This window comes from Leuresthes tenuis, unplaced genomic scaffold (genome assembly GCF_036924035.1).
Source record: "Leuresthes tenuis unplaced genomic scaffold, fLeuTen1.0.hap1 SCAF_8, whole genome shotgun sequence".
Taxonomy (NCBI): Eukaryota; Metazoa; Chordata; class Actinopteri; order Atheriniformes; family Atherinopsidae; genus Leuresthes; species Leuresthes tenuis.
In genome coordinates this window covers 18,281,517-18,294,388 of record NW_027325362.1, presented here as the reverse complement: position 1 = coordinate 18,294,388, position 12,872 = coordinate 18,281,517, and the positions used below count along the sequence as shown (strand labels likewise).

The window sequence follows — 12,872 nt, the reverse complement described above, 5'->3', positions numbered from 1 at the left end:
GTTGCAACAGAGATACAGAGAGACTGGAAGAGTCACAGAAAGCCATAGAAGTGGACGCCAAGTGTCATGCCAGACCATTGGAAACAGTTTAGCGTGGTCTATGTGTGAGACGATCTGCACGGGTACCTGACCACAAAACCAGGCACAGGTGTCATCGTCTTGCATGGGCCAGGGAGCATTTATGCTGGACCAGTGCTGTTCTCTGATGAAAGTCGATTCACGTTGAGCAGTAATGATGGCCGCCAACGACGTTGGAGACGTTGTGCATCAGCCACTGTTGTCACCAGACAAGCCTTTGGTGGTGGTGTTGATTGTTTATTATATAGTTCTTGTGTTTTATGTCTTATACTTCGTGTTGTTATTCATGTACAGCACTTTATTTCAGCCATGGCTGTTTTGAAAGGGCTTTATAAATAAATTTGAGTTGAGTTTATGCTACAGTTTGGTCTGGTGTATCTGGTCAGTACAGAGCCGCCCTACACTTTGTGAATGGTACTGTGACAAGTCCATACTAACTGAGAAACATAATTAATTCAGACATTGTGCCCCCGCATGAACAACACAGACCTAATTTCATTTTCATGGAGGACAACGCTCCAGCTCATCGAGGTTGCATCATTAGTGAACGGTCGCTGGAGACGGGGGTACCTCAAATGGAGTGGTCTGCACTTTCTCCACACCTGAATCCCATAAAAAACTTATGGGATCAGCTGAGTCGCTGTGTACAGGCTCGTAACTCTACCACAGAACCTCAATGAGCTGAGGGGTGCCATGTGGGATGCCATGCCTCAGCAGACAATAAGTCGACTTGTGAACAGCAAAAGATGTCGTTATCAAGCTTGAGTAACGCTTTCCTCTCAACAAAGAGGAAACTTGCCATTTCTTATGTTGGAGTGTTTTCTGCTTCAGAGCCATCAGCATAAACTCTCAGAAGTAACAGAAATACAGACAGAGAAGAGTTGCATGGCCACCTCAGTACCTCATGAAGACAACGGATATCAACTTGTACCTTGCAAAGCAGCTGGAATCTCAAGACTCATCAATCAGAGAGAGAAGCCATCTTGCCAGGGCGAAAGCTATGTGGTAATAGCTGACATAGATAATTATCCTACACAGGCAAATATAATGTTGTTTTGGGCAATTTTTTTCCCCCATTTTATTTAATAAGCCAAGTACCTTTTGAAAATGCCTGCCCAAAAAAAAAAACTTAGCAGCAAATGTCCCAGATGACTTTAGGTCACAAACCAGTGGGTGTGTCAGGACACACGAATTAAGGAGCTATAATAAACCACACTGACATCAGAAGCAGGTGTGTCTTGACTTAATTTTCTATCAAATACAGAGGACGGGCAACAATACTACAAGACCTGTCTCTATGAACAATGTAGTGACTCATTAGAGAGCAATTTCTCACTGTCCAAGAGGAATATGAAGGGGAAAAAACACGTGTTTACTGTGGGTTAATGGTGGAGGAGTTTAATCCGATGCCAATTTATGACAAAATCCCGAGGGTACACTTGAGAGATTTCTATCACCCAAACTTCTAGCTGCAGGTTTTCCAGCCCAAATTAACAGGTGAGTTTAGTCTCAACAAAATCCTTGTCACCTGGGCACCAAAGTAAAAACAAATAATAAAATGAACCCCAGAAAAGCAACATCCTCCTCCATGTGAGCTGTGGCTGATATGGTTTCAAAGTTCCCACCAGTGAGTCGGGGTCTACAAGATTAACAACAACAGTGAGCTAACGCTGACTGTCTGGGGTAAAAATCGTGATGCTGAGGGTAATGTTATTGTTATATCAGATCAATCCGCATCGAAAATGTGAACCTACCCGAATTTGTACAAATGATGTACAGGGAGCTCGGCGTTTTGTTTTTAGCTCAAAGTTAACGTCGTTGACAATAACCAGCGGTAATGCAAGGTTCGCAGCTGCCTATTAACCGACAACAACACACGTTTGCAACTTCAGTTCACACGCTTTATGCCTTGTCCGTGACATGCTTAGCTTACAAGTACAGCAGTCTGAGAACTGTTTCGTAGGACTGCAGCTAACGCTAGCATATCACCAGCTAGCAAGTTGGTGAGCGACGGGATATAAGACAACTGATAGCTCGGGACTAGTTTGACACTGTTTCCTTATAAAGCTGTTTTGTAGCTACTGAGGCGATAAGGTTACTTACGTTAATGACGACAAAAAAAAAACACTCAGTCCAAAAATGCTAAGGTTCCCAGTATTTCAGAATACGTTTACGCCTCGTCCTTCTACGGAGATGGAGCACTAACAGTAGTTCCGTGTTTGCCAGTAACTGTGCAGAGGGGCGGGGCCACATTTCCGATGCCCCGCCCCGCGAAGATCAAATGGGTTCCCGCCCACCTCGCCAAGGACTTATTACTGTGAGTTGCATCATTATGAATTATTCACTATAAATATAAATTTATCTTAAACAACAATCTTTACAATTCTTTACTGTACTCAAAAGACGTGATGGGTCTATATAGCTGACCTGAATGTATTAAACATATGTTTTGAAAGATAAAACCAGTGAAACACAGTGACTTGGATAAATATTTAACCTCTATTCCATGATTAATTTTGCTGGCAACTGTAGCCCTTCGATATGGGAGATGACCAAACACACAAAGTCACAAAATAAACAGGCAATTACACAAGAAAATGCACGTCTGTGCAGTCTCAAAGATGAGACATTGTGTTGCGTTTTTCCATTACATGGTGTGTCGTGGTACAGTATGGCTGTTCCATGCTTTGTTTTCCAATACATACCATATCCCCTCACTCGGAGTGGGATCCGCTTTTATCAGCACAGTGTGTCAAGCTGCAACAACACCAATCAGACAAACAACTTTGCAGTGTGTCTTTGTTACATTACATTGATTTAGCACAGGTTTTTATCCAAAACTACTTACATGTGAGGAGTGTAGAGGTGTGACTCAACTGAATGAGGTTGTGACAGGCTTTTGGCTCAGAAGGTTTTGAATATCTTTTGGGGGGAGATAACGACTGAGCGCTACCGAGCTCAGCTTCCGCTCAGCAGAGAAACAAAGACTGATCTGCAAACCCACACTCGCAGGTAATAAACCTAGTCAAGCATTAATTTGCCATGCACAGTTCAATGCAATCTGTCCAAACAAGTGAGATATCTGTGATTTATGTTGTAAATTGTGTGGCAGTAATTCAGAGGACTTTATGGAAGAAAGAGTGTGTGTGTGTACTGCTGTAGAGTTTTTTTATGCCCAAAGTTGACAGTTCTTTCTGGCCAATCAGAGAGTGTTTCCACATCACCATACAGTATAAGCTCAGCTCATTTAGAGTCTGGGCTGAGATTGAATACATTTTTTTTTTTTTTTTTAAAAAGTGGTGATGGTAACAGAAAAGTAACAGTGGACAAAAACAATCAGTCTTTTCTTACAGTGTGCCTGGAACTCAGCTTCTGTGTGTGGCGTATGGTGAACTGTATCACCTGCAGTTTAAAAACAACGTATTCCTTTCAATGTCTCAGTGGTAGATAAACTTTGACAAAATGTGAATGCACCGAGCCTGCATTACTCCACTGTATCTGATCATCAAATTTTAATGACATTTGGTGGGTTGTAGAGTGCATTGCAGGGATGTTTACTGGCTGGAGACCCATGAATAAGGGATGACTTGGTAAAAATGGTGGCAAATGTTTCACCTCAAAGGCTGTGTGATTTTTAAGGAGAATATAGTCAAATGCCTTTATAAATTAAACATGAGTGTGACCATGTATATTGCTTGATCAATACAACCATTAAATTACGAAACAATATATTATCCAGCACACACACCACAACTAAGTGACAAAAACAGTGGGGAGGTAGGACCCAGATGCAGTCTTTTAAAGTAAATGTGGTTTATTCACAAAAAACAGGGAGCAAGGCAAAAAACATAAAGCGTGGCTGAGCCAGATTATCAAAAAAAACCAAACTGTGGCAAAACTAATGAAACAAGCGTTAGCAAAACAAAACAAGACTATGAATATACAAAGGACCAAGACTATGAGGCATAACCAGCCTTAACTCTCTTGTGACTGTGGCATGAAGGGTTAGTGATGATTCTGCGATGAACGAAAGGAAACCAGGAGACTAAATGCTGTGGAGGGAGTGATTAGTGATGATGTGCAGCTGATGACAATGAAACAGGTGACATGAGTGAGACTAACGTGACAGGGGAGAAACATGACAAGAACCTGAAAACATGACAAAGAAAACATAAGAAACTGAAAACAAGACTATTAAAACACAAACTGTGACACTAAGTTGACTGCTTACACTCTATTTTACAATTTACTATCAACACTAGCTTTTTTTCTCCCCGCCATCCTTTGTTAAAGCACTGTTTAACTCTGGCTGCTCTTTTTCTCTTCTTCATTTACTTCTAATAATAAGTGAGGACATTTAATTGCAACTGCAGCTGAACTGCAGTGTAGGGATCATTAATATAAGCAATTTATCACACAAACTCCCCCCACCCCACACACACACACACACACATACATACACACACATACACAATATGTAATTGTCAGCTATTGAAATTTCATATTTAATGTGGATAGCATCACAACAACAATAACCTCAGCATGGCCCAGGAGTCCACAATGGAAGCGTATATTTCTCCAGTCTTGAGCCATTCATCTCATTTACAGACACCACGTCTGTCTTTAATTAATTTCATAAATGTGCATTAAACGATGCAAATCAGTTCTAAAAAACTCCCACAAAAGAAATGAAGTTTGGACAACAGAATTGATATGGTTAGCAAATGCATACAAGACTCTGTATACAAGTCATTAGCTCCTCCAAAAAAAAGAAGCTGAACAGGGGTAGCTGCTAAATGGCTCATGCCTAGCACTTTTAGTTCTGTCTCCATATCCAGGGCTCCTGGTTACGCTTAGAGTTCAATATATTGCCCCATTAGAGATACAGAAGCGGGTTTCCAGTTTTCTTTTGCGACTAAAGCACACTTTCCTTTAGCATGACTATGTTTTCTTTGAAGGTTAAATGCGCCTGTTAAGTCAAGGCTTTTACGTTCAGCCTCAGTGTTGCAGTGTCACAGCAATCTATACGATAGAAATGGATGCCGATCAAAGCAATCCTGTTATTGTGAAAGTCCAAAGGTGGAGCAGGAGATAAGACGGGCCTGCAGAAGCTGAACTGCTTCTAGCAGCTGTTTGACTTGTGTTTGGTGCGTGACTGTTGCACTTTTCAGCACTACACACTTGTAAGTCCGCAGGGGAGTGTTAGCTTACTACAGCCAAAGCAGTTTTTGTGCGCCCATGACAACTCACAGTTGAGTATATGTGGAGGCTGAAAAAACTGTGGTGAAACTTGATCCACAAACTATTCTTTTGTGTAATAGTGATAAATGGCTGGAGACAAACACAGGCTCCAGTTACAGTCATATTTCGGTGTGGTGTCTGCAAGCCCTCATGTGTGTATGACAAAGGTTGCATACCTTGCTTTGTTAGGACCGTGTTTATACAAGCACCCGATTGGTGGTGTGATATAATAGAAGTTACACACCAGTGTGCACTACCTTTTTTGTAGAACCATAGGTGGGGCTCTTTAGTGCTGCTAAGTCACATTTCAATCATGCAGAGACCTGTGTGCACACAAGCACAAACAGCCATTCAACCACACCTCATTCTGCACAATTCACCCATCTAGTCCTGACCTTGACTGGCAAATGCAGCGTTTAAAAGCAACATGGTGTCTCCTTAAGAGTTTTATTTCTCAAGAGTTTTTTTTTTTATTTCTTAAGAGTTTGACAAAATCTATGAATAAAACAATTAGTTCTGGTGCAGATCGCATTTGAATTGCAGAAATCTAGATTTGTGTCGACTCGCCATGTCCAATTTTGAACAGAGATCCATCTGGCATTTGAATTTATGGGGCACAGTTTAGAATTTAAATCAGTATTTGCATAAAATGATCTCAGGTCTGTGATTGTGAATCCAGGCTGTTGGGGTTGTCAGAGACATATTAAAGCACTCAGCATCTCGGAGGAGAAGTGGTGCCACTGGCATGTCATCTTGCACCTGCACTGTTAGTACTTATCATGTGGGATATGATGAGTAGATACTGAGGAGATTAAAACTATGCTCTTAAAACTTACATTTTCATTTCTTACAGTTTAAGCCAGCAGATATGTTGAGGTCAGATGCTGTATTTCCCCCATGTATAGCTACTGTTTATGGGTTTTATTACACTGATTCAACACTGTAAACACAATTCGGAGAGCAAACAAAATCTTGCACAGTCTCATATGACTTAAAAGACAGTGAAATCTAATACCTGCAGTGTTTTTTGTTTACACTGAACACACATCGTGCAGTTCAGGCACCACAGTCAAGGTTTTTGTGAGCCGATGCCTGGTAGCTTTTGGCACAAAGAATCACCTTATGAATCGATGCAGCCTTTAGGCCTCAAGCAGGTCATTGTCCGTGGCTGAGAATTTGCATTTAAATTGCATCGCCCGCAAAGCCTGATGCACTGCACCTGTAGTAAAAAGAGAGGAAATTGGGATGGCGATGAGGGCAAATCTCATATTATTCTACAGTCTTTCGCAAACAGAGGACAAGCTCGATTAACATCAAAACAACCAAAATCTTGTTGTTGTTGTTGTTTTAAATATATAATTTGTCTACTTTTTGATTCTCTTAAGATAAAGCAAGTTATCACATACATCTCCACATTGTGTTTATTCCTGTATGTTAGCAGATCAAGCTTTATGCTATCTGATCTCCTCCTTAACCGATACAGGTGTGGCAAGTGGTGTCACATGACAAGCTCGGTCAAAGATTAAGCTACACACATTCAATAAAAGGGAGTTTCCTTGACATTCATTGACCAAACAAACCCATTAGCACTTCTTTTGTCTGCATTTGCAGTGGTTGAGTGATTCTAGAAAAAAAAAACAGAAGACCTCAAACTTAACTTTTTGGGGTCAGAGGCCTTGAAATGCACGGAAGTGGTTCTGCAGTTGGAAGCAGTCTGCACTGTTTAAAATCGGTCGAGGATAAACTTCTTCAGATTTGATCCTGACGGTGACGCTTTGGGGACAAAGTCACAAAGTGTTACTGAGGAACAAGCTAATATAAGACAGATGCATGGTTGCTGGAGCGAATGACAGCAAGAAATTTAGGATAGTTATATTAGCTGTCTCTGTCAAGGCAAATCTCTAAAGTAAGTACTATACTGAGCTCACACATCTTCCTAGTAATGATTTAGTGAGCTTTTATATACAATGGACAACTACAAATAGGTACGGACAGCATCTCCTATACATAATAGCTATGTACCTACATCCATCATCTTTTGATTTTAATTAGAACAAATGAAAGAAATTAATAATATGATAAAAGATAGGAGGCCATTCATTCAAAGAATAAACAGTACCATACAAAAGTTTTGAGCCACCCCTCATTCCTTTATATATTGCTAGGAATACTGGAAATAGGGTCGGTGATTTATTAGAATAAGAGCAAACAATAATGGAAAGACAATATTTAAAGTAAAAACAGTGCTTGTTCAATTCTAATGAATTGGAAAGTTCATTTTTCTGGTGAGCACCTTCATTTGCCACCACAGTCTGAGCCCTCTCAGACAGGCTATCCTGTAACTTCTTTAAGCAACCTCCTTCATGAAGGACATCTCAAAGCTCTTCTTTGGATGCTGGTTGCCTTTTTCTTCCCGTTCTCTGTCAAGATGATCTCACACTTCTTCAATAATTCATCCCTCCATAAGACCTGTTGCCACAGATTTTCAGGTCAGTTCTTGAGTCATTTGGCAAACTTTTAGCCTTTTCTTCCTGTTTCCCTTCCTCAAGAATGGCTTCCTGACAGCCACCTGTCCACGAAGACCATTTCTGAAGAAGCTGCGTAAAACAGTCGATGGATCAACTGAAGGGACAGGTGACTCTTTCAGGTCTTGTGTCAGGTCTTTGCAGGATTATTTTACATCCCTTCTCGGTGCTGTTCATCTGCTGTACAAAGGCTGCCGCTTTTAGCTAGTGTCTCTTTGGGAATCACCTTGGTGATGCAAAAATACCACTTTAGTTTCTGTCAAACAGTGATATCTTTGGCAGTCAACGTAGATTTAAATACATAAATGGGAACAAAATATGTCTTTGCGCCAGGCTGCAAGTAAAAAAGTATATTAAGATACAATTTACAATTGGTTATTTGCAACCTTGTCTGTATGTGTAGACACAACTCAGGTTAATTCCTTGAATTAGGTTCATTCTTATTCCTGAATGATTCATAGGTCAGCTTAAAAACAAATGAATAAAAGGACACTTTCTCTCTAACACTGGTTATGTATGAGCACTGGACTGGAAAGCCAACGTTCAAAGACAAACTTTGAAAGACCTTCAGAAAGCCAGGGAACTATTGCTTTGAAGGCCTACAAGAAAGTCAGGCTGCCTGGAGGGAAAAATGTTAAGGAATGAGGTGTGGATCAGGATTTTTGCATGGCGCTGTCGGTCTCTGTGTGTTTCCCCTTTGTGAATTGTATGGCCGAAACAACTCTGGTCAAAACTCGTTTAAAAGTTTTTTTAAAAATGTGACTCAATGCTGAGCCAGGGGCACTTTTTATTCCCCTGTACTTACTGTGCAGTTAGAAGTTGAGTGAACGTCGACATATCGATCACCAGTTGACTCCCACCTGCACACAACTCAAATGTATCTGCTCAGTTCGCCACATTGGACACCAGTAGTTTTTTTCCCCCCACTATATCAGTCTGAATGTTTTATCGTATTGACAGAGGGCATTACACACAACTGAGATACATCTATAATCGCTCTTTGGTGACTATAGCAGGGAACCTAATGTGGGTGCAGCATGTGGGCCAATCAAGTGAAATAGAGTCTGTGTACATGCTTGTTTCGGATAAGTCCGCTCAGGAGCGTTCTACCTCTGCACACTGGTGCAACACTGGGCATGTGTGTGAAGCCATAGTCCAGCCCTGCAACCCGCCCACCACCCCTCCCTCTTCCCTTCGGTGCGTCTCGGTCCGCCCGCAGCAGTCTCCTTCCCGGCGAGGTTTCACTACAGAGATGGCTGCGAAAGTGTGCAGATCAGTACTCCTGTTGTCCCGGAGCAGCGGAGCGGTGGCCGGAAGCCTCCCCGCACTTGTTGTGTCTTCACAGCGACACCAGCAGCACATAACGCCGGTAAGTCCCAGGACGTGTGAGCGCCCAGAGGAGAGGTGTAGGTAGGACCCGGTCAGGCTGGCTGGACCGGGGAGGTGCAGCTGTGGCGGCTGGCTTTTTTGCTAAGGAAGTATAGCTAATTAGCAGCAAGATTCTTTTCCGCTCATATTTCTTGTGGGAATCGCGAAAAGGTGAGGCTCGGTATGAGCCACGTTACGTACCCCAGCCCGCTGTTGTGGGGTTACATGAATCCACGGTGGGACGCGGGGCTTTGATGGAGCCAATGCAGTTTTTTTGGAGCGCTCGCTGAAGCCCATCTACACCCCAGTGGCGCTGCCCCGCCGTTTACTGTAACTAGGCTCTCAGACACTCTGCTTTCGCATAAACCCCCGTTACCCATTTTTCTCCCGCGTCCTTCAACTTCGCAGGGGCAGCCAGCGCTATTCTTGTCGCCGTGTGTGAGCTGGAATGATATCCCGTCTAAGGTTTTGGATCATTTCAGAGTATCTGCAGTGCGATGTGGGGTCGGTTTTGTTTACGGACGGAAAAGGGTATTTGCGTGTCTTGCAACGGATGCTCAGTGGGAGTATCTCTTGGCTTCAGACTGTTGGGGGTTCGGCTGACAGTCTCCGTGCTTTGACATGGTGTGGGAGCTGCAGCGGCTGTGTGGCAGTGCAGCAGAAACTCAGAATAATGAACGTCTGTCCGGAGCTCGACAGGAAAAAGCACACATCTGTGTGTGATCGGGCGGGTGGGGGGCAGAGTTACACTCACTCTTTATGTGTGCACACATATGAGACATCACGCAAACACGGAGGCCCGCACTTTGATGATGTCAGACTCTCAAAGCCAGCCTGCCGTTTCTCCCCTCCCTGGGTGTTTCCCCACTCAGCTGGGAGATCCAGGGTTTTCCTGCATTTCCTGCTGATGCAGGTTCTGCACTTGGCTGCTGTGTAAAAAGCTGCCCATAAAGGGAAGCTAAGTGAGAACGGTCGCGGTTGCGCTGCTTGTTCTCCTCTCTGGTTTCCCTCAGCCTTCTCCAGCAGCCTGGGGTGGGAGGTGAAACCCAGAGCACAACAGAATGAGGAAGTCATTGCAGCCCAGCACAGAACTGCCCCTTTACACTGACTCAGAGTACTGTCTTGTTTTTTCCTTTTTTTTGTTGCAATCACTATTTGTCTTGACCATTGTTTTTTTTTTTCTCTCTTTCAAATTTTTTCCTTTCTCACTCACTTCTAAAGCCACATTTTCCTTGGCCCATATGAAATTAAACGAGGCTTTAAGCAGCTGTCAGGATAAGACCCTGTTAGCGTCAGCCACTGCGTGAACTCCTAAAACGAGCAAGTTTAAGTTTGCTGACACTGAATATTTTTGTCCTATTTAAACCTGAAGCGAGGAGGAGTTTTTGGCTCTGTTGTGTTGTGTCTTGAAATGCTTCCTTTTACGTCAGCCTTCTCAGGTTGCAGTTTTGTCTGTCTGTCACATCATACCTTTGTACATCGAAGTGTTGCTGTTGCAGCTCCCAACGCAGAGCTGTCACCGCGTGACAGCCGAGCCTCTGTATTCATTTATGAGTCCTTCACTGCAGTGTGGAATTTCTGTTTCCGCTCTCATGTCTCATAAGGCTGCAGTGGGATCCATGCAGTCTCCATAAAGCATGTGCTCTCTGTGAGGCAAACTCATTTCTCGAAATACCCAAATTGTGTAGAACTTGATTTTAATTAGCAAGCTGATGACTGAACGCTGCTCCTTTAACGCTGTGCTCCCATGATGTGTCAACTCTCCAGGGGCTGAGAGCAGACTCCAGAGACTCACATTTAACCTGCACTAGATTACTATTGAGTCAGCTGTCATATAAAATACCGCTGTCTTGACACGCACCGGGGGAGTTGAGTCACTGTGAGTAAACAGTCCTTCGAAAAGGATTATAAATAACCGCGGGGGTCATCTGCAGAATGAGCTAATTGAGTCAGTATTTTTGGATGCATAAATCAAAATCTATGGTTTTATGGGAAGAGTGGGAAGGAAAGAGATCCCTTTCCCCCTTCCCTGTATGCTGACCTGTTCAATAAGTTGAGCATCTGGTGGCTGGTAACAGCTACTGTTATGGTCACGGGTAGGGGCCCACTCCTGGCTTTTAATCCAATCAGTGTGGGAGTAAATGAATGTATTCCTGCTGCCTTCACGGGCTCAGTGTTCAAGTTATCTGGATTAGTGTGATAAGAGAGTGACTTTAAGCTTGTGGCTGTGCTAAAGGTGATGAGATAGTCAAATGATTGATAAGCTGGTCCACACAGGCAGTTTTATTAATGCTCTCCGCCCTGTACGGACAAAGTGGTTTCCCACTCCATTTATAATGTCATACTGTTCGTGTGCAGCTGTGGGGTTGTATGTATGCATTTTAGCGTGTCATATTGTGTGTCCGTTTAGCTAATTAATGATTTAGAGTGTTTGACATTAGCTGTTCGTGATGATGATAATGGCCTCTCACGTCCTATATCATGTCTGGTTCCCCTGTGAGAGAGGAATCTTTGGTCAGCTTAGGTGTTATTTAGCTGTACATATGTGAAATCTTAATGTGCATGAAGAGATTTCTTTAGTGGGCGAGAAAGCTGATCTGCGATTACTTGCAGATAAATTGATTAGGGTCAGTTTCAGCCAGAGGCTGGTAGTTACAAAGTGATTGATTTGCTGGATGGATATTCCACTCAGGCCATATAGCATGTTGCGTTCTTGCCACTGATCATTACAAGCCAACACTTTAGTATCGAATATCAGCTGGCCTGGGTCAAGGGGAGCCTGCGTGATTAAACTGTTGGGGCTTGAAGACGTATGACAAAATAAGATGCAATCAACTGTCCCGGTGCACACGAATTATGGAGATGATTGGCTTTAAAAAGCCAAATGATTTGTGGTTACATTTGGCTAAATCCATACCCTTTGGAAAAAAAAAAGATGGCACCAGCTGATGCTGGACTTTAATCCTACCTCACAAAAGTGTAGAGAAACTGAGGAGTTCAACCCACGACAGACTGCTCATTCCTCAGTGTTCAAGTTAGTCTTAGATAGTGAGTTGCAGAGCAATTAGGAGGAAAGTGGAGAAGGGATGACCAATCTTGTAGTGCCAGGCAGGCATGACAGTTCGCTCTTCTACAGAGGCGACTTATCTTAGTTTGGCCAGCGTCCCGCTCAGGATGGCTGCATTTGCACCCCTCGGGGGCCTCAGTACCCAGTAAAACGTAGAATTTGTTATATTCCCTGTGTATTTGTTGCTCTTATTAGATACCGTTTCCGAGATAAGGCAGTTTAGTTTCCGGCATCAGTGTAAAAGGTAAAGGGAAGTAGACTAGGAGCTCATTTAATACAATATTTAGTGTAGTGTCAGTAATGATTATCAAATTAACAGCTGTTTACTGCCTGAGAAAAAAGTTTAATGATTGTCATGTCAAAGAGGATGTTAGGAGGGGGGGGGATCCCAAGAACCTCTCACCCAGGAAAATCAGATGCTGATATAGATAATTTCCTTGTTAGTCACTGTATGCTACCTTTACTTTAATGTAATTTTCACTGGCCAACTGGTTTTCGATCTTAATACAACAGCAAACAAACTACTAGTTATTTGACAGTGATATAGCAGTGGAATGACATTGTTACCTGAGTGCAGTTTCTCCAGGCTCTAC

General features: G+C 42.8%; 2 protein-coding genes across 3 annotated transcripts in view; one reads left to right on the top strand and one right to left on the bottom strand.

Moving 5' to 3' along the window:
* micu1 (mitochondrial calcium uptake 1) overlaps positions 1 to 2,302 on the bottom strand; it is a 28,254-nt gene extending 25,952 nt beyond the window's left edge. For both annotated transcript variants that reach the window (XM_072391213.1, XM_072391214.1), the window contains exon 1: positions 2,182 to 2,302. The gene's annotated coding sequence lies outside the window, so the exon portion shown is untranslated. The remainder of the gene's footprint in view (positions 1 to 2,181) is intronic.
* Positions 2,303 to 9,026: 6,724 nt separating this feature from the next.
* The window catches only part of mcu (mitochondrial calcium uniporter), a 47,747-nt gene continuing 43,901 nt past the window's right edge, over positions 9,027 to 12,872 (top strand). Inside the window, exon 1 of the mRNA XM_072391212.1 lies at positions 9,027 to 9,213. Within this exon, the coding sequence (XP_072247313.1) occupies positions 9,097 to 9,213 (117 nt within the window). The 5' untranslated portion in view covers positions 9,027 to 9,096. The remainder of the gene's footprint in view (positions 9,214 to 12,872) is intronic.